General features: G+C 49.3%; 1 protein-coding gene across 22 annotated transcripts in view; it reads right to left on the bottom strand.

The window, feature by feature from the left end:
* The window catches only part of Fnbp1 (formin binding protein 1), a 131,311-nt gene that overhangs the window by 62,514 nt on the left and 43,345 nt on the right, over window positions 1–25,452 (bottom strand). For all 22 annotated transcript variants that reach the window (XM_076568971.1, XM_006983437.4, XM_042274928.2 and 19 more), the window contains exons 2-4: window positions 17,642–17,757; window positions 9,913–9,969; window positions 8,882–9,029 (exon numbers count right to left, since the gene is read on the bottom strand). In XM_076568971.1, the coding sequence (XP_076425086.1) occupies window positions 8,882–8,989 (108 nt within the window). In that variant the 5' untranslated portion in view covers window positions 8,990–9,029; window positions 9,913–9,969; window positions 17,642–17,757. The remainder of the gene's footprint in view (window positions 1–8,881; window positions 9,030–9,912; window positions 9,970–17,641; window positions 17,758–25,452) is intronic.

Genomic DNA, 25,452 nt, shown 5'->3' with positions numbered 1-25,452 from the left:
GGAAGGGCTGCTCTGGGAGCCTGGGATGAAGTCATCACCGCTCTTCCCTCCTGTCAGAAAAGGGACAGGAAATGCCATCTCTGGGGACCCAGAGGAATGCTAGTTACTGTCCCTGTAAGAAGATGCTTTGGGTCTCTTTTTAAAAACATAATAATGGACTAAAAAGAAAGAAAAGAAAGAAAAAGAAAGAAAGTAAAAGAAAAGCTGAGTGGTATCCAAAGTCACCTACGAGTATTGTTTTCATTTCTGTTTTCGTTTTTTTGTGGGTTTTTTTTTTGGGGGGGGGGGTTGTTTTGTTTTGAAACAGGGCCTCTGTGTAGCCCTGGCTGTCTTGGAACTCATTCTGTAGCCCAGGCTGGCCTTGAACTCAGAGATGCCCCTGCCTCTGCCTCCCCAGTGCTGGGACTAAAGGGGTGTGCTGATGTACCCAGCTCTTGGTTCAGTTTTGATTGTCCTTGAGCTTCTCCAGAAGAAGCACCCTTCAGAGAACGGTCTGGCTCAGTGGGTCAGGTACTTGTTGTACGAGCTTGAGGCCCAGCATTCAGCTCCTCAGCAACCCTTGGAAAACCGAGCACCTGTGTGCACCTTTAATCCTAGCACTGGGGAGACAGGGACAGGAGGAGCCCTGGGACTCACTGGCCAGCCAGCCGAGCCCAGCTGTCAAGTTCCAGATTCAGTGAGGGGCCCTGTCTCAGAAAACAAGATGGCGAGCAATACAGGAAGCCACCCAATATATGACTTCTGGCCTCCACATGTACATGAATGGGAGATTTAAAGAGAGAGAAAGAAAAATCTGAATATGGTTGGGTGCCTCAAACCTTTAATCTCAGAACTTGGAAGGCAGAGGCAGGTAGAGCTCTGAGCTTGAGGCCAGTCTGGTCTACATAGAGTTGGATGGCTAAGGCTACATAGAGAGACCTTGTTTCAAAAAAGCTGGACTAATCCAGGTGATGGTGGCACATGCCTGTAATCCCAGCACTCGGGAGACAGAGGCAGGCGATCTCTGAGTTTGAGGCCAGCCTGGTCTACAGAGGACAGCGAGAACTGTTACATAGAGAAACCCCGTCTTGAAAAACAAACAAACAAACAAACAAACAAACAAACAAACAAACAAAAAACTGGACTGTGTGGTTTGAGCCTGCAATCCTGAAACTTTGGGGGATGGGGTGGGAGCTGAGGCAAGAGATTGCTAATTTGAGGCAAGCCTTGGCTACCTTCATAGTGAGTACCAGGCCAGTCAGGATATCCATACAAAGACAGTCTCAAAACGGTAACAAAACCGTAGCAAAACCAATGGAAAAAATTCGGGATCTAAAGAAAAGAAAGCGTCAGCCTGAAGAGAAATAAAGACGACAGTGTCTGTGGTGACTTTACCGTTCTGCAGGCTGACATGTGCTTACTCTGCCCAGGGGACAATATGGCCAACTCTAAATCTAACCACTAATGGTTAAAAAGGCAAAACAGAGCACTGTTGTGGAAACAGCCACTTCCAACACAAAAGGGAAAATTAAAAGACGACGTTCTGCGTTGGGAGCAGTCACCCGTCTGGAATCTCAAACACAGCTCAGATTCCACAGATGGAATCAAAAGAACAGACTTTAAAAGGGCAAAGACAGAGGAGCCCCCAGACAGCACGTGTGGGTTGGTCCCCTGGACTGGCAGTGTTTCAGACAGGGCCTCACTATGTAGTCTAGCTGGCCTTGAACCCTCCACCCCCTGCCTGCCTCCCTAGTGCTGGAATGGCAAGTGTGCTCCCTCTGGAATCTAGCATAAATCTGTGGGGTTCGGGCTGATGTGGGCCAAGTGTGACAACACCTTGTGGAAGCCGATCACCCCGCCCATCTGGTGTTCTGTTCTCCACCTAACCCTCATATAGAAACATAATACGAATATGGCCATGCATTCTGATTTCATTTCCAAAGGACTATGTTCTGGAATCTATATATTAAAAGTCCTTCAATGCGGGCATTTCAGACCTCATAAAGACATCTACCCCGTCACACTCGGAAGACGCCTAACCTCCCGCAACACTGATCACAAGGCATGGTTTGGGGATCCAAACAGGGTGCAGGGTCTGCCTGGCCTATGGATGAGGCTAGGTTTCCTTATTTCTCTAGCTGCCCCTTTGTCCTTGGCTCCCCATTTTCTCTGGATAGATGCCCCCCAGAAAGCTCCACACCCAGCACCCATAAGTTGTGCTTAACCTCCTCTGCAAAGCCATCCTGCATGCTCAGGCCTTAAAGCTCTATCGTTGGAGGACCTAGGTTAACTCACATGATACAAGGACCAACTTGAAAGGACCTTCATAGACTCCGAGGACATTTCTCCCCATCTCTTCCAAGAGTACAAAGCTGTTGCTTCTAAATCAAAGCAAGGACCTCCATGATGGGTTTAGGGGAGTGTCGGGTGGAAAAAAGAAACCTTCAGTGCCCCGTGGCTGAGAGGTCTTCTCGTCTAATTCTGTCACCCACCAGAGGACAAGTGCAGGCCCAGGTGCATGTGGGGATGGTCTAGATATGAGGCATGCAGTGTGATACACAAGTGTCCTGTGCTTGAAGCTCATTAAATTTAGGACAGAGTAAGGGAACAGAGTGCGTAGGAGAAGGGCAGCCTGGGTGCCAGCGGAGCAGAGGCTAATGAAATGCATGACTGAATCACAAAGGCTGGGGGATGGCTCCTCCTCAGTATCTTGGAATGATGAGCAACTTGCAGATACTCAGATGCCACACCTGAGATTGAGTGAAGGAGAAGCAGAAGAGGGAGATAAGGTCTTGGCCCTGGACAGTCTCCACAGCCAGGGCGAGCATGGGTGCCGGAATCACCAGAAGGGTAGTTAGTGGCACTCTTGGATCAGCATGATGGGGAAGACAGTCAGGTGACTGCTGAGTACAGGACACACTAGACGAGGAACAAGTGGGGGTGGGGCCGGCCTGGTGGTGACTAAAATGACTAAGTTCAATCCCCAGTATTGTCAGAGAGGAGAGAGGAAGGCAAAGAGAGAGAGGAAGGGGGTAAGCGGGAAGAGAAGGAGGAGGGAGGCAGGGAGAGAGAGAAGGAAAGTCCTGGCCGTATTTCAAGCACGTAAAATCAGGAAGACAATGTGAACACCCTGTCCCAATGAACAATGAAGCTTTCACTTTGGTTGATGCCACAGATGTGGCCCAGTGGCCTGGCTCCATCCCCAGCACCCTATACAAGGGGAGAGCTGCTGCATGTTTACCGTCCTCTCTTGGGAGGTACAGGCAGAAGGATCAGGAGCATCTTTAGCTACATAGTGACTTCAAGGCCAGCCCGGACTGTCAAAGACCCTGTCTCAAACCAAACTGAACTAGACAATCAGAACCAATAAAAAGTCTCAGGGAAAGCGTCCAATGATCTAAAACTTCCGGTCCTCTGCAGGTGTCTGCCGAGGCTCATGAAAACTTCAAGAGCCACTAAAGGCATCAATAATTGTTCCTCTACAACTTCCTAGCTAGTTACACTGGGGGAGAGCAAGGCCCAGTGCCCGGTGATTGGTGAAGCGGATTTTCCAGCTGCAGAGAAAAGTGTGCCTGCTGCTCCACTCGGGCTGGCGAGACCATCTGGGCTCCTCAGTGGGAGTCCATCTCTACAAACTCCTCCCAAGAGATGAGTGGGCTTCGCTGTGCTGGACCCCAGATGGACAAAAAAGCAGAGCTCAGCCAGCCTCTAAAACTCCAGTGAATCCCTTCACCGAACAAAAGTCATCAATGTGCCGGGAGTGGGGATGGGGGTGGGGGGTGTCGCACGCCTTTAATCCCAGCACTCGGAGGCAGAGGCAGGAGGATCTCTGTGGGTTCGAGGCCAGCCTGGGCTACAGAATGAGTTCCAAGACAGGCACCAAAGCTACACAGAGAAACCCTGTCTTGAAAATAACAAAAACAAAAACAAAAGTCATCAATGGCGTTATATGTCATCCACTCAATGACCTAGACCTCAGATAAGCCAGTCCGGGTCTCAGTGATGGGTTGTAACTCTGCTGGAGACTGTTAATCTAATACACGATCAGAGCTGACTGAGGACCATAAACCAGGATGCTGAAAGCACTCCTGCTTCGAGCTAATCTCACTTCTGGGAATTCAGTGGGGTAGGAAGATAATCTCACTTCCCACAAAGGAAAGCGTTAGACCAGGTGCAGTGGGCCAAGCCCACCATCCCGATATCCCTTTAGAGCTTTTCAAAGCCAACATCAACTACATCATGGATTCCAGGAGAGCCTGGAACATAGCAAAACCAAAAGAGCTCAAAATACAGAGCTAAAAGGAGCCGATTGTAGAATTGTTTAATCTAAACCAATCAAAAGCAGTAAGCTACAGATCAATGAAACAATAAAAAGTACTTAAACAATAAACAAACAGGGCTGGACATACACCTCAGAGTGGAAGCTATAAATTCATTTATGAATGACTAGAACATAAAAATGGATTATTAAAACAATCCACTTTCCAGAGGACACATAGAAAACTCTTCTATTAAATAGAGAATGAAGGATATAAACTACAGTACAGTGAGATGGCTCAGCCAGCATGTAAAAGGTGCCTGCTGCACAAACCTGGCGACCCGGGTTCAATCCCTGTAACCTACATAAAAGGGGAAGGATAAAACAGAGTCCTACAGACCAGCACCGAAGTGTGTATGTGTGGGGCTTTGTTCTGACCTCAACAGGAACCAGGAAATGATATCATCTGACCAGTGCCACTAAGGGAAGTCAGGGACCTAGAGTATTAGGTTTGCAGGCAGAGGCTGCACCATGCAATCAGTGGCCTCGGGGGTAAGCTATGAAAACCACTGATGAAATAAAAGCATACATGCAGCCATGTTTGGCCCCAAGATCCAGGATGCCTGGGTGTCACCCCCAACTGGACCCTGTGTGACCGGACAGACCCACATCACCTCCCTATGCTCCAGGCTCCTGAGCAGTGGGTAACATCACAGACTTTCTACTGGGGAGGGCTAACCTGAAGTCACAGTCAGTGTTAGCTACAGACAGAAAAGGAAGTGCAGGGCTAACCAATCTCTCAGACCATCGGTGTATGACACACCCACAGAGCACAGTCCTCTAAGCTTTTTGTTTAGTCTGTTTGTGATTTTTTGCTTTGTTTTGAGACAGGATGCACTATGTAGCCCTGGTTGTCTTGAAACTCGCTCTGTAGACCAGGCTGGCCTCAAATTCACAGATACCCACCTGCCTCTGGTTCCCAAGTGCTGGGACTAAAGGCGTGCACCACCGTACCTCACTGTTTTTGAGCCAGGATCTCTTGCAGCTCTAGCTGGCCACAACTCACTGTGGAGCCGAGGAAGATCTTGAGTTCATTTTCTCCACCCACCAAGTAAGTTCCACCACTGCCTTTTTTACTTTATTTTTAAAATTTATTTTGTACATCCTGTGTGTGGAGATCAGAGGACAACTTGCAGGAGTCAGTTCTCTCCTACAATGTGAATCTTGGGGGAATCAAACTCAGGTCATCAGGCTTGAAGGCTGAGTCTTGTCCATAGAGCCACCTTGTGCTCTCTCCCTCTACACACACACACACACACACACACACACACACACACACACACACACTTTTTGAGGCAGTGTCTTGCTAGGTATTCAGTTCTGTCCTCCAACTTGTAATCCTCCTGCCTCAACCTCCCGAATGCTGGCATTAAGGGCCTGTGTAACCACACTGAGCTATGCATTCCTTCTGAAGAATGGCAGCTATGATATAGGAAAGAAGAGATGGCTTCACAGTGCCACATATGAAAATACCACAAATATGTATTTGTTGACAGACATTCTTCCCAGGATTTCTCGAGATTTCACAATGTTCTTAAATGTCAGTCTCATTTAGTTGCAGAACGCTTCAACAAATAGAGTGGTATTTGCAGATCCTCCTGACAGAGCATATGACTCCCAGCCTGGACTGGTGACTGGTGACATTCCTTAAAAACAAAAGGCTGGTTTAGTGGTCAAGAGCACTGGCTGCTCCTGCAGAGGAGCCGGGTTCAGTTCCCAGCACCCACATGGCAGTTCAGCCTGTGACTTCTGTTCCAAGGGATCCAGTACCCTATTCTGACCACTTTGGGTACCAGGTAGGCAAAACACATAAAATAAAACAAATCTTTTTGTTTTTTGTTTGTTTTGAGGCATGGTTTCTCTGTGTAGCCCTGACTATCCTGGAACTTGCTCTGTAGACCAGGCTGGCCTCAAACTCAAGAAATCACCTGCCTCTGCCTCCCTAGTGCTGGAATTAAAGGGGTGTGTCACCACCGTCAGCTTAAAATAAATAAATCTTAAACAAAAACCACAACTTTTTAAGGAACATGATTTAAGAGATGATATAACAGATTATAAATAGAGAATTAACAATGAGTAAATAAGATAATCCATTTACAAGATAGCAAAGGCATATGAAAGTCCTTATCTATAAACTTTTAGAACTAAGTTGACATTAACACAACGTGTGTGTGTGTGTGTGTGTGTGTGTGTGTGTGTGTGTACGCACATGCACTGGGGACGGAGAGGCAAGTGTACAGCACTGAGCCACACCCCTGGTGAACTGCAGGAAAGAGGTCTCCACTGCACTGCACCCCCAGCCCTGGGCCACCCCTGCTACTTCCCAACTGCTGTTCCTCTCTCTCCCCTGCACTTCCTGTGTGCCTGCCTTCTGCGACGCTGGACCTTACAGGTGGGCAAGGGCGTCCTTGTCCTGGAGGAGCAGACATTTCCGTGAGGTAGGAGAAGACAGTGGGCAGGGGTTACTGGGGCGTGCGTGCGTGCGTGCGTGCGTGATCAGCACGCACAAGGTCCTGTCGCTAGTCCTCCAACTCCCCCAAATCTAGATACTGTTAGGCGCTGTGCAAGAGTGATGTCAGGGACAAGATGGCTCAGAGGTTAACAGTGTTGGCTGCTCTCGCAGAGGACCTGAGTTTTGTTCCTAGCACCCATGGTGGGTGGCTCGGCTCACAACAGCCTGTTAACCCCAGTTCGAGGGGATCAGAGGCCTTCTTCTGGCCTCAGGGGGCATCTGCACACTCGTGGTATACATACAAACCAACTGACTCCAGCTCTGTCTCTCTCTTTAAACCACGGCAAAGCTGTGGACATGGTGGTACATACTTCTAATCCCAACACTCAAAGGCAGAAACCGGCAGATGTCCGTGAGGCCCCCTAGTCTACAGAGTGAGTTCCAGGACAGCCAGGACTACATAAAAAGACCCTGTCTCGAACAAAACAAAACAACAACAAAACACAAACAAAACAAAAACATTGCAAAGGGGGAGGGTGAGAGGCCGGAGGAATTTGGTAATTTTAAGTGAGGCAGATGGGAAAGTCTGCTCTGAGGAGACATTCCTAAGGAATAGGCCCTGAGGTGTCTGGCAAAGGCTCTCTGAGGGAGAAAAACCTGCACAAAGGCCCTGAGGGCAGAGCACAGTGAAGCCAGCCACACACAGTTGGCGGAGCGGAACGGGGGAGGGGCACGGCTCTGCCGTACTCCGTCTCCTGACTCACTCCTAAACAATGGACACTTGCTAAGAAGGTAGGAGCAGTTTCAGTTTGGGCAGTCAGCTCTGTGGGTAGAGGAAGGTCAGTGGTGAGAACACAGCAGAGCCCTAGACAGGAAAAAGAGGGAAACCTTTGGAAAGGTCAAGGCAAGTTCAAAAGCAGGCCAGCAGGCCAAGGCTTCCTCCAGATTCCCTGTGTTTATTTTATCTTTATACTAGGTGGTAAGGTTTTGTTCTAAGCCCCAAGGTTCTGTCTCACTGCTTCCTAGCTGTTTCACAAAATAAAATACCAAACCAGGTGGTGGTGGTGCACGCCTTTAATACTAGCACTTGAGAGGCAGAGGCAGGCGGATCTCTGTGAGTTCAAGACCAGCCTGGTCTACAGAGAGAGATCCAGGACAGCAAGGGCTACACAAAGAAATCCTGTCTCGAAAAACAATAAATAGGGACTGGAGAGATGACTCAGTGGTTAAGAGCGGTGGCTGTTCTTCCAGAGGACCTGAGTTCAATTCCCAGCAAGCACACGGTGGCTCACAACCATCTAAATGGGATCAGATGCTCTCTCCTCTGGCATGTGGGTGTACAAGCAGGCAGCACTCACGTGAAAAATAAAATACATTAAGAAAAAAAGGAAGAAAGAAAAAGAAAAACGACAAATGAATAAATAAATAAATAAAATGCCTTGGTTCAGTAGACAGCGTTGGGAAGCTTAGGGTCTGACACGTGGGCCAGCCAACTGGGGATGGTGGGAGGCCCTTTGAGCCTCCACTGACAGGACACCAACTACAGGCTGGGGTGAGACAGCTCAGCAGGCAAAGGAATCAACTCCTCCCGGTTGTCTTCTGACCTCTAAACACACATCATGACATGTATTAGTATACCCATCACACACACACACACACACACACACACACACACACACACACACACACGCTGGCCACCACCTTCCTGTACACCGTCATGCCTGATTCTAATTTTGCATGTTTTATATTTATTTTATGCATATGAGTGTTTTGCCTGCATGTACGTATGTATACCACATTTGTGCTTTGTACCCCAGGAAGTCAGAAGAAGGTCTTGGACCCCTTAGAATTGGAGTTACAGACGGCTGTGAGCCACCCTGTGGGTGCTGGGAACTGAACCTGGGTCCTTCACTAGTGAACCCTCTCTCCAGCCCCTGTTTGTTTTTTAAACAGGGTCTCACTTTGTCACTCTGGCCGGTCCAGAACCCTGGTGGTCACTGAATTCACAGAATTTTCCGCTCCAGTTTCCCGGTGCTAGCAGGTGTGAGCCACCATACCCAACTCCATGTGGCTATCTGATGGAAAAACACCCCTGTCCATCTTTGGGGGGAAGACACCCCAATGTACATTACCGATTTCCTCTCTTGCTTCAGCTCCTGCACATAGCGCATCAGGTCCACCGTGATCTGTGACGTCATGTTCTCAGAGATGACCTCATGCTGGCCGGCATAGTCGTTCATCTCATTCAGGGTGGAAAGAAACGCTTTACATGCCGTATACCTGGGGACAGAACACACCAGCTGCTTCTCAGACAAGCCCACCTCCATCCTCACGTGCTTCACTTGAGGAAATACTAATTAAAGTCAGTCTGCTGCACCTGCCTCCCAGAGGATCTTGCTGGTTCATTACACAACGGCTCAGAATTAATTATAACCCAAACATGGCCACAGGCGCTCTGTGAAATGCAGTCTCTGGTTCTGTTCATTCTGAGTCCAGAGATGGTCCCAAACCCACCCACCCATGTTCACTAAATACACCAGGCACCCAGACCTACATCAAAGATGATGCCTCCACCATGCACAATGACCCATCACTGCTGACTGAGACAGGCATAGTTCTTGGATGGATGAATAATTAGGACTTCTGACTACAGAACAGAGCACAGACTCTATGACAAGGTTCTCAACCTGTGGATCACGACCCCTTTGAGGGTCAAATGACCCTTTCACAGGGGCTGAGTATCAGATATCTACATTCTGATTCACAAGAGTAGCAAAATCACAGTGATGAAGTAGCAACGGAGATACTTTTATGCTTGGGGTCACCACAGCATGAGGACCTGTATTAAAGGGTTGCAGCATTAGGAAGGTTGAGAACCACTGCTCCAAGGCTTATACCCCACATTGCCTGCACACGCCTGCAGGGCCTCCTAAAACTTTCCCTAATTAGTTTAATGGAACCGGTCTAGAGCGGGTCCTGTGGCTCAGGGCCAGGGAGGTTAAGGAAGCCTTCTCATTGTCGCCCCCAAGTTGAAACAGACCCAGACAGGAAGGTGGGATGGGACTTGTGTGACAGCATGCAGCTTCCTCCCCCCCCCCCCCCCTTCACAACCACCACCAACCACACACGCATCTCACCACACATCCACCAGCAACGGACGTACTTGTATTCTTCTTCTTCCTTGGAGTTCTTCTTGGGTTGGTATTTCTTTGAAAGATTCCTAAAACAAAAATGCAGACAATGTCACCTTCCTTGGAAGTACGTAAAGACATCAGAAATGAAAGATGACGTGTGCTCTTCGCTGGTTTTCAAAAATTTCATGAAGTTGCACAATTAAAACCCCTTTGTGCCGGGTGGAGGTGGCGCATGCCTTTAATCCTAGCACTTGGGAGGCAGAGGCAGGCGGATCTCTGTGAGTTCGAGGCCAGCCTGGTCTACAGAGCAAGATCCAAGACAGGCACCAAAACTACACGGAGAAACCCTGCCTTGAAAACCCCCACAAAAAAACATTTGTAGGGCCAGCAGGATGGCTCAGGGGGTAGAGGCAGCTTGCTGCCAATCCTGGTGACCTGAGTTTGATTCCCCAGGACCCACATGGAGGAAGAAGAGAACCAACTTGTGCAAGTTGCCCTCTGACCTCTGCATGCCACGGCATACACCCCCTCACACACATATCATATACAGTAATAAATAAAAAATGTTTACAAATTATCACCCCAACAGATGACAGGAGACTCACCTCTTTCATTTGTACATACACTCACACACAGAGACCATGCTTCCACAGACATGCGGATGTGTAGCAGATTTCTCTAATAAACACAGGTTTAAAAAGCAAAGTTTTCTTTGTGTGTGAGGGTGTGTATTGGGGTCACGGGGGAGAGGAAGCACTCCACGCCGAAAGACCCTTCGTCAGTCTCTCAGAGGAAACAGAGTTAAACTCCAGAGCCAGGTTGGAGGGGACAATTGGAGTGGGCGGGGTGAGCACAGTGACAGATTCTTCTGTGCAGGGGGGGTGGGGGGGCACTGAAGAGCCCTGTGACTACATTCCAGGTATTTTTAGTGTGCAGGTTTAAATAGTAACCATTCCTCCTGCCAATCATTCCTCACACATTGAAAACACCACTCCTAAGTTCACACCTCACATAAAAAGTCTCAAAACTCAAAATTTTAAACCAAACCACTTGTTTAAGTCCACTTTTCCTTTTGAGCTTCTAGACCTGCACAGCCATAATTTCAACGTTACATGGAGCTGAGGGAAGCTGAGCCTGACTAACTGTGGTAAATGCTGCTCTGAAGGGCTGGCTGGCAAGAGGGCTCAGTGGGTCGAGGTAGTTAGCTGGCCTCCAGGCCTGATGATGTGAGTTTGGTACCCAGCACCCACCTGGGGAAGGAGAGAACTGATTCCCACAGGTTGACCTCTGACCTCCGCATGTGCACCATAGCTGCACCAACCCCCTGCCACCACCACCACCAAACAAACAAACAAAACTTTAAAGACTTGTTCTGTGGTCCAGGCTGGCCTTGAATCTGTGGTGACCCTCCTGCCTTAGCCTCCTGAGTGCTGGGATTATAGGCCTGGGCCATCATGCCCAGCGAGAAAAGGTACTCTTCTTCCTGGAATTTGATATGTAGCCAGGCTGGCCTCAAACTCACAGAGATCTGCCTGCTTCTGCCTCAAGATTGCTGGACCTAAAGCTGCGTGCCACCATAAGCAACCACAGGCATGGAAATCACCATTTACCATCAAAGACCTGTCATGAGTGACATTCTGTTAAGACCCTATGTAGCCTTGGCTGTCCTGGAACACTTTATGTAGAGCAGGCTGGCCTTGAACCCACAGAGATCTACCTGGCTTTGCCCCTCTGAGTGCTGGGATTAAAAGCATGCATCACCATGCTCCCTGACCACCAACTTTTTTGCGAAAGCCTGAGTGAGCGTGAGTGCGGTGTGTGGTGTATTCGCTCGCATCCGAGCATCACACACGCACACACACACACACACACACACACACACACACACACACACACACACACGTGCAGAGCCAGCAGCAGCAAGGCTCCTGTTCTCCCTCTCTCCGCCTTGTTTCCTTGAGACAGAACCTGGAGCCAGGCTGGCAGCCCGCAAGCTCCAGCAACCATCTAGTCTCCACTCCTTGCAGCATAAATGGTCATGCCCAGCTATTTCTGTGGTGGCTAGGGACTTGAACTCACACTCTCATGCTTGACCAACATGCATTCTTACCCACTGAGGCACCTCCAAACCCCAAGTCCAAGGTTCTTTTCTCTATCAACCCGTCCCAACCCCTTACCCTGGGGACAGGCTTCCTGGCCTTGTATTTTTTTTTTTTTTTTTTTTTTTATTAAACAAAAACAAGTCTGCAGGGAAGCCCTCAAAACATCGCCCTCAAATTTATGGGATCTGCTGAGGAACCCAGTGTGCTTCCTATACGGGTACACTAATGAGAAGGAAAGAGGAAAACAGAGTTTATGAGGCTGCTGGCTAAGATCTGGCCAACCCTGCGGGCCAGGAGGACTTTGAAAGCAGACCTTTGGGCCCCTTTCCAGGTACTCTGAACCAGGATGCGCAGGGTGGAGCCCAGGAATGTTTGGGGCTGTTCTTTCCTTTATTTTTCTGAACCACAAGATATCTGGATCACGGTGGCAGGAGAAAGGTCTTTCTCAACAAACGAAAGGCACCGCATAGAAGGTGATCAGGAGAGCCGGGCAACGGTGGTGGCACACGCCTTTAATCCCAGCACTCGGGAGGCAGAGCCAGGCGGATCTCTGTGAGTTCGAGGCCAGCCTGGTCTATAGAGTGAGTTCCAGGACAGCCAGGACTCTGTTACACAGAGAAACCCTGTCTCAAAAAAAAACAAAGTGAAATAAAATAAAATGAACCAGGATGTAGCTCAGTGGTAGAGACTGCGGGGGTGCGGGGCGGGAAGGTTTGTTACTTGACAGTAACAACAGGAGCAAGATGCTCACCTCAGTCCACACACTTTTAAAGGGGTACCTGAGAACAGAGACGACGATTTGGAGGCTATCAGAATGATTTTCCCACATGAAGATAAGTAAGGCCATAGCCCTGAGTCAGTTCAGACAGAAGCAGACTGAACAGGGAAGATCCACGCAGGGACAGGGGACCTGCCCTGATAATATCCATGTTGCCCCTTCCCATCTGTGGACTCTGAGGACAGAAGCAGTGTGGGCTAGCCTGTGGTCTCCACTCCTCAGGTCTCAAGCTGCAGGCATGAGGAAGTCCTCATAAACCTAGGGATTCCACAGGAACATGGCCGCTTCTCCTGACAAAGACTCAGCCCACAGCCCAAAATGACAAGGAGTTTCAGGACAGACGATAGCTCAGAACCCCTTCCTCAGCTGTGTCCAGCCTCCAGCCTCCAGACTGAGCATACAGCAAGCAACATCCCAAGGGACAGTCACTTCCAGGGTTATCGGCATGTGATGAGTGAGCTGGGAGTCAGCCAGAAGACTTTCAGCCTCACCTCCTTAGGTCCCTGTGACAGGCAATCTTCACAGTCAACATGAGCTGAGGTAGAGTCACCATGGAAGTCCACCTCTGGGCGTGTCTGGGAGGGCGTTTCCAGAGGTTTGACGTAGGAAGGAAGATGCCCGAATGTGGGCAGCACACCCCTGGGCTGAGGTCCCCGACTGAATGAAGTGACCCGAGCACCAGCATTCACCTCTCTGCTTCCTGACTGCAGCCACACTGTGACCAGCTGCTTCAAGCTCGGCCACCATGATGGACTGTGTCCCCCTAAACTGTGAGTCCAAACCCTTGCTTCCTATTGGTCACAGCGATGAGGAAACTCAACAACTTCAGAAGGCAGAACTTCTCACTATTTCACCTTTGACAGTTGAAAAAGACAAATCCCAGAGAACGACGAACCCCACATCATCCTTCTGTGAAGCAAGGGCGGGACTCCCTCCCTGGCACCGGGGACCGAGAAGATGAGCTCAGCCTCGTCATCAAACTCTCCAGGTCAAGCAGACCCAATGTGAAAAGATTTGTCAGACACCGTTAGAGAAGAGGAGGAAAAGAGAGAAGAGAAAGAGGAAAACCCAACCTGCAGGAGAATGAAACACACGCCAGAAAAACAAGCAACTCACCACCCCACCCCGCCCCTGTGGAGTATCTCACACCAGCAGCAAACTTAAAACACAAACCTGGCACAACAATAGAGCTGCGCGGGACAATACGACTCACTCAGGAAATGAACTTTGGGCGAATGAATAAACACACCAGGCTTTATCAAATTCGACAAGAAAGGAGGGAGATAACCACAGTGCCAAAACAGGACCATAACCGGAGAGCATGCCCAGCATCTAGGCAGAGCTCGGACGCATGGTCACACTGCATGGACTGACTCAGAAAAAGCCAAGTTTCCCACAAGGACCATGTTCTGCCTGGCCCTAGACTTTCCACCACGGCCATGCGGGCATCAAGCATGGTTAAAGGAAAACGGGCAAGGCCGGCGGAGAGCCGGCGGAGAGCCAGGCAGGCAAGGCTTTTAGGCATTTGCCGGAAGAACTTTGGAGATTTGATCAGAAGGAAATGGGGATTGGCTGAGGAACTAATGTGGCCGCTCCACAGAAAGCCGGCACACAGTGGGACGGCAAGCCGACCCAACTGGTAACGACCCAGGCAAGGGACACCGGTGACTCAGACGCAGCACAGCGCCATGAGAAGCTGATCCTGGGTCAGTATGGGGAGTAGAGTGGATGGTGTCTTGATGGCTTGCTGAGGAGGGTGAGAGAGGAAGCACAAAAAGGACTCTGTGGCTTCTGCCCGCAGCCAGGGAGGGCCGTGCACTCACAAGAGAGGTGGAAACTGAGTCAGTGGTTTCAGACGTGTGGATGCAGACATTGTTTAGAAATCTCAGTGAGCGCTGGTAAGCTGCTCTGGAGTCGGGAAAGGAAAACGGCTTGGAGAGACACAGCTGGGAGTGAGAGATGGCTGCACCCGTGGGCGCTAAAGCCAGATACAGCCGGGGTCAAGGAGAGAGCATGGACCGACGGAGGGGAAGGAAACAGGAAGTGGACGCTGCTCACAGCAGCATTAGAGCAAGGATAAAATCAGTGATGTGGGAGGAACCCAAGAGACTGTCATTTGGTCTCCGGGGGAGGAAGATACTTTCAAGGAGGACAAAGCACCACTTCCATGCCCATCAAAAGCTGCGGACAGACCTCCACAGCACAAGGTGACAGGGGACTGAGGCACCAGGAAGAAACCAAAGAGAAACAAAGACACAAAACTAAGTAAGTCCCCGAGGTGTAATACATTTCCTCTTTTCCTTCCTTCCTTCCTTCCTTCCTTCCTTCCTTCCTTCCTTCCTTCCTTCCTTCCTTCCTTCCTTCCTTCCTCCCTTCCTCCCTTCCTCCCTCACTCCCTCACTCCCTCCCTCCCTCCCTCCCTCCCTCCCTCCCTCCCTCTCTGGAGACATGGAGTCAGTTTTCTCCTTCCACTGGACTCAAACTCACAGAGATCCACCTGCCTCTGCCTCTCAAGTGCTTAGCCAGGCAGTGTAACCCGTTTTCACATGAGTGACAACGTATCAGGACTAACCCACGTGAAGCAGCCATTTGCTAGTGAGTCCCAGACTCTTTGCAGGGTTCTACAAACTGACCTGGATCCAGCTAGTAGGAAACATACTTTCTTGGTTTCTGCATTCCAGGTACTCAATGTAAACAAAATGTGTCATGCTAAGAGCTTTCCACAGCTAGCGCTGAGATGCTTATTTAAGCAAAAATGAGAATCCTGTGGTATCCTAGATTATAACAGCTGAGGATGACCTTGAACTCCCGAACCTCCCGCCCCCACCAAGTGCTGGGATATACAACCACACTCAGTTTGCGCAGGGCTGGGGATGGAGCCCAGAGCTCCAGCTGCACGAGGCAAGCCCTCTACCCACTAAGCCATGGCCCCAGCCCTTTACTAACAATTTAAAAATGGTTTCTATCCCAAACAAATTCCCCAGATAATTTGAAAGGTTCAGGACAGCACACAGCTCCCTGGCAGGAGCGGGGATAGTCTAGAAACACTTGTGCTATTCCTTTCTAATAGAGGCCTCCAAGGAGCCGAAATTTCCCAGGGAACTTCATTCTGGAGCAAGAGAAAAGCTAAAGGTAGGTTGGTCTGGGCCAGCAAGATGGTTCAGTGGGTAAAGGCGCCTGCAGCATAAGCCTGGTGACCTGAGTTTGAGAGAACTGACTCCACAGTCTTGTCTCTGACCTCTACATTTGTGCTGTGGCATGCACACCCCTACACACACACACACACACTACACACACACACACACACACACACACACACACACGCACGCACGCACGCACGCACACACACGCTGAAGACTAGTACTGGGATGTCACCCACTAGAGCTAGGACATCGACATCAACAAACCAGTGATGGGCCAGGACTGCTTAACCCTGCGTACCTCTGGCTTTTTATTTAAATGGCCATCAGGACCCACAGACGGACTTGGAGGTCACTGGACCTCTTCGTTCCTCTTCCCAGTGTGGCCACAGTGAGTAAATATCCTTTCTCTGCGTTTCACTCTGACTTGCCTCTTTAATGAGCGTGCTGGGGACAAGTGGCTGGGACTAGCTTGTGGGAGCTGCCAGGGTCCAGCTTTCAACCCTAAACACTCCTGTGACAGTTCTTTTCAAATTCTGCCCCTGGGACCCCTCACACACTCTGAAGAGTGAAACCATGCAAACATTAACTAGTTTAAGCACACTGTAGCCAGCAGAGGTATAATCTGATCACAGTCCCAGTCCTACAGTAAAGGAAGAAAACGCTTCAGATACGCACTTGTGGCCTGTGCCGGCCCGGAGAGAGGGCTCGGCGCGCAAAGGCACTTGGTGCCAAGTCTGATGACCTGAGTTCAATCCCAGAAACCCACATGGTGGAGAGAACAACCCCCAAAGTTGTCCCCTGACCTCACAGGACACTGGCAGTGGCATGTTCACCTCCCTCATATACACACAATAAATAAATAATGTAATTACAATTTAAAAGCAAAAAAAGATCCAGCATGAGTGCAAACAGGCAGCTGCTGAGTGACCACAGAGATGCTCTGGAAACCCACACAGCAAGACAGTAAAGAGCAATGAAAATATAAGCAACGACCACAGCTCTGACGAACCTCACAACCGATGCAGAGCAAAGGAAGGTAGGTTTTTGTTTTAGTTCCCAAATAGTCCTGGCTGTCCTGGAATTGACTCTGTAGCCCAGGCTGGCCTCGAACTCAGAGATTCTGCCTGCCTCTGCCTCCTGAGTGCTGGGATTAAAGATTTTTAAAGGACCAGAGCCAATGCTCACACCCATGTGAAACTCACGGCAGGCTCTTCTGAACCCTGCCACTCAGTAGGGGCATGGCTTCTGGGAAGGGAGGGCTAGCCGAGAGCCTTCCGTGTGGGATTCCTGTGCTTCTCCATACACGTGTGTATTTCTTTGTTTAAGGCCAGCCTCTACCATACAGTGAATTCAAGGCTAGCTTGGGTTACATGAGACTTTGTCTCAAACAGAGGAGCTGAACAAACTAAAGGAATGACATATTACTTTATGAGAAAAGACTATACACAGAGAGACACTGTGGAATGAGAATAGAAATCACACTTGCATTCGGCTGGCAAGATGGCATGGGGGTGGGGGGTGGTAAAGGGCTCGCTGCCAAGCCTGATGATCTGAGTTCAATCCCCAGGGCCCACACCACGAAAGGAGGGAAAACCAACTCCTTGTGTGTGCTCTGACCTGCACAGAAGCACATGGCACACACATTCCCCTGCCCTACAAATAAATAAGTGTAATAAAAATTTTAATGAAAAAGAGAAGTGAGCCTTTCTTTTTCATGTTGGCAGGGCCACCTTACCTGAGCTGCTTGGCATAGCTGAGCTCAATCTCAGTTCTCTCCTTCACAAACTTGATGTACTTTTCAAGAATATCGATTCCCCACTGGGTGTGTTTTTCTAAGTTGTCAAACTGATCCTGTTTGGAAAGAGAGAGAGAGGGGAGTTTATTATAGTCTCTTTCTGGAGCTACCAGTTCCAGGGAGCAGCGCTCTCCATCATTCCCTGATCCAGGAAAGCGGCGCTAACATTTTCCATGATGACACTCGGGGGCTTTTCTGTTGAGAGCTTTACATCAACATTACCAAATTTGGTTTGAGCATGGTCCGGAGTTAGGATCTGTGATCCATTCTGCTTTCTCTTCCTTTTAGACGCATTGACTCCTATATATAATTAATGTTCCATTACAAAGGAAAATGTCTCGGATGCCAAAAGCTGACAGGTGAAACACACACACACACACACACACACACACACACACACACACACACACACACACACACACACACACACACAGAGTTCCCTAGGGCAGAAGAGATGGTTTAGTAGTTAAGAGCACTTACTGCTCTTGGGGTGGGGTGGGCAGAGTTTGGTTCCCAGCACCCATACCAGGCAGCCCACAGGCAAAACTCAAGCTCCTGGAAATCAAAAACCCTTTCTAGACTCCTGAAACACCTTCATGTACATGTGCATACACAATAAATAAAAATAATTTCTTACATTTGTTTTATGTATATGGGTGCTTTGCCTGTGTGTATACAAGCGCATCATCTGTGTGCCTGGTACCCACGCAAACCAGAAGTCTCAGATCCCTGGATCTGGAGTGACAGGTAGTTAGGAGCTGCCATGTAGGTGCTGGGAATCAAACCCAGGTCCTCTGGGAGAGCAGCCAGTGCTTTTAACTGCTGAGCCATCTCTCCAGCTTTTCCCTCTCCTTTTCTGTTGAGACAGGGTCTCACCCTATAGCCCTTACTGGCCTGGAACTCACAGAGACCCGCCTGCCTCTGCCTCAGGAGTGTGATGGGATTAAAGGTGTGTGCCATCACACCCAGCATCTTTTATTTTAAAAGAAAAAACTGTCGTTTAAATTTGGAGAGAGGAAGTGGTAGAGGAAGGGTTATGAAATTCAGCATTTTTCAAATGAGTAAACAGCTCAGTGTGGACTTTGCTATACTATGTGTCACAGACAGGGGTTGGAGCCGGGGAACCAAAACTGAGCAGGGTAAACTGCACCCTGCAGTGTTTTCTTGTAGTTCACCTTTCTGCTTTGAAGAGCAAGACAGGCAGATGTGCCGACCTGCTGATGCACAGCTGTAGAGAGGGTCGGGACCCTCCTGAGCACAGGGTGGGAGGCCCCCAGGGAATGGACAAGCGTGACGACACTGGAGGCAGTGGCGGCCGGCCGTGCACAGTGACCACAGATCTGTGTGGAATCATGTGAGGAGGGGCCAGGAGACTGTCCTAACGGTCTGAGATGAGAGCAGGAGGGAGCCATTTTGGAGACACTTGGCAAATGCCACTGTAAGCGACATGTTGGCTCCAGACTCTAAGCAAGGGGGGAGGGCTGCGGGGCGACTCGGGCTCAGCTTCCTGAGTGCAAATAAATCGTTCACACAGGGAGGAAGACGCTATCCACGCGAATCGAGGGGCTGGTATGCACAACAGAGCCTGGAAGCACAGATGGACCGGGCTCACAGAAGGATGCCGGGGAGTGCCAGAGGGTGGACAGCACACACAGGAACAGCAAGGAGGACTGGCCCAGGAAGTGGAGCCCGAGAGCGGTGGAACCCAGCCAGAGAATGCATTAGAACCACTCAGGGTGAGTCTCGAGCCAGGTCAGATGGGAAGCATGCTGCTGCCTCGGAGGGAACCTCAGAGAGGATGAGGCTCTGGCCAGCCACAGGACTTCACTGACCCAGGCCACCAACTGTCTCAATGGCTCTACTGTGGTCCCCAGTGTGCCCAGAATCCCTGCCTAGTTTCACCAAGACACACAAAGTGGGGAGGGTCAAGTCAATACACGAATCACACACACACACACACACACACACACACACACACACACACACACACACACACACGTATGTCAGCCGTTCTTCCTGCACTGTCCCTGAGACACGGTTGGCACTGGCACAGCGCTGGGACTGCAGCTCAGGTGGTGGCGTGCTCGCCTGGCGCACATGCAGCGCTCGCCTGGCGCACATGCAGCCCTGGGCTCCTCATGAACTGAGTGTGACGGCACACGCCTGTAATCCCAGCACTCAGAAGGTGGAGGCAGGAGGATCAGACGCTCAGGGTCATCCTCGGCTACGCAGCAAATTTGAAACCGGCCTGGTCTACATAAGACCCCATCTCACAGAAGGGGGAGGGAGAGCTGGAGATGGCTCAGGGGTTGAGATCACCTCCTGCTCTTGCAGAGGACACAAGCTCTATTCTTAGCGTCCACTCTGCCCTGTGTTACTCCAGGGCATCTTAGGCTTCTTCTGACCTCCTCAGGCACTGGACTTAAGTGCCCAAACCTCATGAACACACACATACAAATAATAAAAAAAATAAAATAAAATCTTGGCCAGGTGGTTGCCTTTAATCCCAGCACTCGGGAGGCAGAGGCCGTAGATCTCAGTGAGTTCAAGGCCAGCCTGGTCTACAAATCGAGTTCCAGGAAAGCCAGGGCTACACAGAGGAACCCAATCTCAAAAGAAAAAAAAAAAACAAAACTTCTCTCATATATTACATCCTGACCCATGTTTCCCCTCCACCCCTCTCCCCTCACCTTCCCTCTCTCTCACCCAGATCCACTCCTCCTCCATTTTCCTTCAGAAAAGGGCAGGCCTCCCAGGGATATCAACCATACGTGGCATATCAAGTTGCAATAAGACCAGGCCCATCCCCTTATACTAAGCCTGGATGAGGCGGCAACCCAGTAGGAGGAAAAGGGTCATACAAGCAGGCAAAAGAACAGAGACAGCCCCCGCACCCACTGTTAGGAATCCCACAAGAACACCAAGCTACTCAGCCATAACTTATATTCAGAGGACCTAGGTCAGACCCCTACAGGCTCCCTGATCTCTTCCACCCCCAAAGAGTCCTGGTCAACTGATTCTGTGGACCATGTTCTCCTGGTGTCCCAGACCCCATAGAATCTTTTTAAAGAGGCTGTACATCTGTAGTCAGACACAGTGATGTGATGTATACATTTATAATCCCACCTCTCAGGAAGCTGAGACAGGATTACACGAGCCCAGGAGTTCAAGGCAACACAGTGAGACTCTGTTAGCAACAACAAAAGCTATACACACTTAGCATATATAACCTGAAGAGTCCCAAGGTAAGCATGTACCCAGGGGACCGACCATCGCCACAATCTACCTATCCAGTACATATCCTCCCCTTCTAAAAGCTTTCTCTTGTCTTTTGACTCCTTGTGAGTGAGTCAAGCTCTTCGAACACAACGCGGTATTGTTGAGCGCTGCTGAGCGGAGTGCTGTGCTTTCTGCCGCCTTCGCATCAACCTTGAGTCCGTCAGTCACGTGACCTACTTTCCTTCCTGTTCCTGTGATAAAACACCCTGACCAGAGGCAATGGAGAGGAGAAAGCGTAGACTCAGCTTACACTCCAGGTCACAACCCGTCACTGAGGGAGTCACGGCAGGGACTGAAGCAAGACTTTGAAGCAGAAACCATGGAGGAATGCTGCCTGCCAGCTTCCCCACAGACTCATGCACACCAAGGTAAGCACGGTCCCAGGACCACCAGCCTAGGGAATGGCGTTACCCACAGTGTGCTGTACCCTCCTAAATCAATTAACAATCAAGACCGCATAATCATGCCCATAAGCCAATGTGGTGTGGACATGCCCTCCATTGAGACTTCCTCCTCAGGTGACACTGTGTTAAGGCTGTGATTACGGTCTCACAGTCACCATATCTAACCAAACTGCTTTAGTCCTGTTCCCAGCCAAGTGCACAGAACAGTATCCACCAAAGACACTGGAGTCTTCAGCCACTAAAACGACACACTGTAAAATGCTTATCCTTATAACCAATCTTTTAAAATGTCGTTATTAAAAAAGGGGGGGACAAAGACTTAACATTCTCCGCTTTTTAGTCCTCAATCTATCCCACACCCCTTCCAGATTCCATTTTAAGAAACGCTGCTCAGATTGTTTATTTATGTTATCTCTACAGAGGAGGGTTGTAGAGCGAATGAGCAGGGTAAACAGGAGGGCAGTTCTCTGTAAACAACTGGAGAAGGTAAATACACAAGGAGCTCAAGTGATGGCGATGAATGGACGGCTCCTAGCACTCAGGGCTGCTCCAAAGTGCTCTGCTGGCCAGTGACCCTTCCTGGACCTAGTTCCTTTTCAACCGGATTTATTTAACAATAAAAGCTGGGGTGATGGCTCTGTGGGTAACAACATGTTTGCCTTGAAAGCAAGAACACCCTATCCACAACACCCATGTCAGTCAAAGTGCCCAGCATGGGGTGGGTGGATGGTGTTTCTGAAGATGACACCTGAGGTTGACCTCCGGCCTCCACAAGCATGTACACACACACACACACACACACACACACACACACACACACACCTCTAATGTATTATTTATATCTATCATCTGTCTATCTTGATAGCTCTATCTATCATCTATCTACCTACCTACCTATTGATATTGATATATATCAAGCGCTGGGGTCGCAGCTCAGTGGTAGAAAGTGTGAAGTTCAAGTTTCCAGCCTCCACACTGAAGAAAAGAAAACTACCCCTCCCTTGAATTCTCTCTACAACGCCATCTCCTCTGAAAGCTCTCGAAGGTTCCTGCTCTTGGATTCCATTCTGTCCCATTGACAATCTGCCTGATACGCCACCTCCGATGCTCTATAGCAAGGGTGGATACCCCCAAATCCCTGCAAACAAAAACAAGAAGCCCCTCCACAAGGAACTTAGTCCACCTCACAATTGACTACCCAATAATATGTTTTCATTGGCATTAGTTTTGCGACAGGGTGTTCTATGTAGCCCAGGCTGGCCTCAAACTCCCTGTGTAGCCAGGATGACCCTGAACTCCTGATCTCCCTGCCTCAACCTTCCACTCGCTGGAATTAGAGGCGTGCACCGCCAAGCTGGTACTGGCAATCAAACCCAGGGCTTTGTGCATGCTAGGCACGCACTCTGTTAGCGGAGCTACACCACAGTCTTCAACAATGTGTTTTCAACAGTTATCAGTTACCAAGACCATTTTGCAAACTGTACCAAAGCCCTTCCTCAAAGAACAGGATCCAGCTGGATGTAGTGGTGCACGCCTTTGATCCCAGCACTCAGGAGGCAGAGGCAAGAGGATCTGAGTTTGAGCCAGCCTGGTCTACAAAATGAATTCTAGGACAGCCAGAGCTACACAGAGACACAGAGAAACCCTGTCTCAAACAAAACAAAACAAATAAAAAAAAACCCAGAATCAAACAGGACAGAGGATCTTCACAGTAAAGCCTTAAATAGAAATTGAATGCCTGCTGCCTCCAAGCAGCATCCTTTGCAGGCTCCTATTAAGGCATCCCTGAAGGGACCACACCCTGCTGCTACTATCACAGGACAAGGCAGCCAGAGGAAAATTCAAAACAGATGAAAAACCAACCGGCCCACTTACATTCTTGACTAAAATGTGGAAAATTTAATGGGAAGAAATTCCAAATTTTAAAAAGACTCCTTTGTGGGCAAACATTGTAAATGGTTCTTAAAAAAATATTCCAGGCTCCAGTGAGGATGTTGTTGTTATCAAGAAAGTATTCCTTCTAAACCTGGCCTGGTGGCACAGCCTGCAACCCCGCCCCCCCCTCCCCGCACAGCTGGAAGGCTGAACTGGAGGGATCACCGAGCATTCAAGAGCAACATTGTCTCAAACCAACCAAACAAATAATCAGTGGCCTGAGATGGCTCCGTAGATAAAGACACTCACCTCCAAGCCGGAGTTGATCTCTGGGGCCCACGTGATGGAAGGGAGCTGACTCCCACAAGTTGCCCTCTGACCTCTATATGCACCCAGTGGCATGTATAAAATGTAACAAGCCCTTCCTCTTGCCTGAGGTCACATGACTGCAGCCCTACAGACCCTTTGCCCTCTTAGAATTTATTGAGGCCCCTAAGGAGCTTTTGAGTGGATTATACTTATTACTATTTATTTTATGGGAACTTATGGAAATTTTTTTAAAGCTATTCACTTGTGTAGCAATAACAAGTACACCACATGTTTATGTAAATGACATTGTTTTTCTGCTTAAAAACTGGAGTCTTCCAAAGCAAACCCAAATAGTGGGAAGAGTGACTTCAGAGCGGACGGGCTGTTGGTGTGTTCACTCTGCAGCCATTCCTGACGAGGTGAGTTAGCAACAAAGGTAACTGCGTTCAGGCAGGGACAGGAAGGGGAGGACCAGCCTGCCTCCTTCCCTCCCTGCCCCCACTTTTTGTTTTTCTTAGTTTTATTTATTTATTTTAGATAGAGTCTCTCTTTTATAGCCCAGGCTAGCCTACACTCACTATGCAGCCACAACGACTCTACATTCCTGAACCCTGCCTCTTTTATAGCCCAGGCTAGCCTTACACTCACTATGCAGCCACAGCGACTCTACATTCCTGAACCCTGCCTCTCTTTTATAGATAGCCCAGGCTAGCCTTACACTCACTATGCAGCCACAGCGACTCAATTCCTGAGCCCTGCCTCTCTTTTATAGCCCAGGCTAGCCTTACACTCACTATGCAGCCACAGCGACTCTACATTCCTGAACCCTGCCTCTCTTTTATAGATAGCCCAGGCTAGCCTTACACTCACTATGCAGCCACAGCGACTCAATTCCTGAGCCCTGCCTCTATACCTTTCAAGTCCTGCTATACCAGATGTGCACCTGATGAAGTCTTTACCTTTTTGTGAGGGTGGGTGCCGTGGGTAGACGCTACGGCCCTGCACACTAGGCACTTACTCTACACTGACCCACATCCTCAGCAATGGCCTCTGCAGATAACTGGACCTCTTCCTTGTATACCACACCAATAGTTTCTCAAAGACTAGGGACCACATGATATCAGCAGCCACAGCAGCAAACCGTCCACACCAGTTACAGTGAAGCCCACCAGACCACCTTGCATTGCAAATGGCACTTTTACCTATGTGTGATTATGCATTATTCACTGGTGTCAGATAGCCTCGGCTGTCGACGTGATACTCCGGGACAGAGGGGGCCTCAGCTGAGGAATTACTTCCTCAGACTGGCCTGTGCGCGTGTTTGTGGGGCTTTCACTTCATTCCTAACTGCTATAGGAGGGTCCTGCCCACCATGGGCAGTGCTATCGCTAGGCAGGCAGCCAGGCCTGGGCTACATAAGAAAGACAACTGAGCAAGCCGGAGGAGGAGGAGTCAGCAAATTCTGTTCTAAGGTCTTGGCTTCAGTTCCTGCCTCCAGGCTCCTTCCCTGGCTTCCCTCAAAGACAGACGGTAACTTGTAAGCCAAATAACCCCTTTCCTCCCCAAGTTACCTCTGGCTAGTGTTTTATGACAGCAAGCACACTAAATTTTTATTTAGGAAATACTTTCTTTGGCATATGTAGATCTTTTAAGATTGCCATCCAAGTTATTCAATCATTAAAAACCATTTTTTTTTTTGAAAAAAAAAAAACTGCATTTATCTCATCAATTGCCCATCTCTTTCCAGGTGTTTAAATATTTGGAAGGTGTCAGGCTCATAATGAAATACAAATTTCCTCAAATTCTAATTTTTTACATAGAAGCCAGAATGTTCTAATTAGCAACAAGTATTGCCAGTAGCTCTTCACTCAGTGAGGAAATCGG

Source organism: Peromyscus maniculatus, chromosome 4 (genome assembly GCF_049852395.1).
Source record: "Peromyscus maniculatus bairdii isolate BWxNUB_F1_BW_parent chromosome 4, HU_Pman_BW_mat_3.1, whole genome shotgun sequence".
NCBI classification, from domain to species: domain Eukaryota; kingdom Metazoa; phylum Chordata; class Mammalia; order Rodentia; family Cricetidae; genus Peromyscus; species Peromyscus maniculatus.
This window is presented reverse-complemented; position numbering and strand designations above follow the sequence as displayed.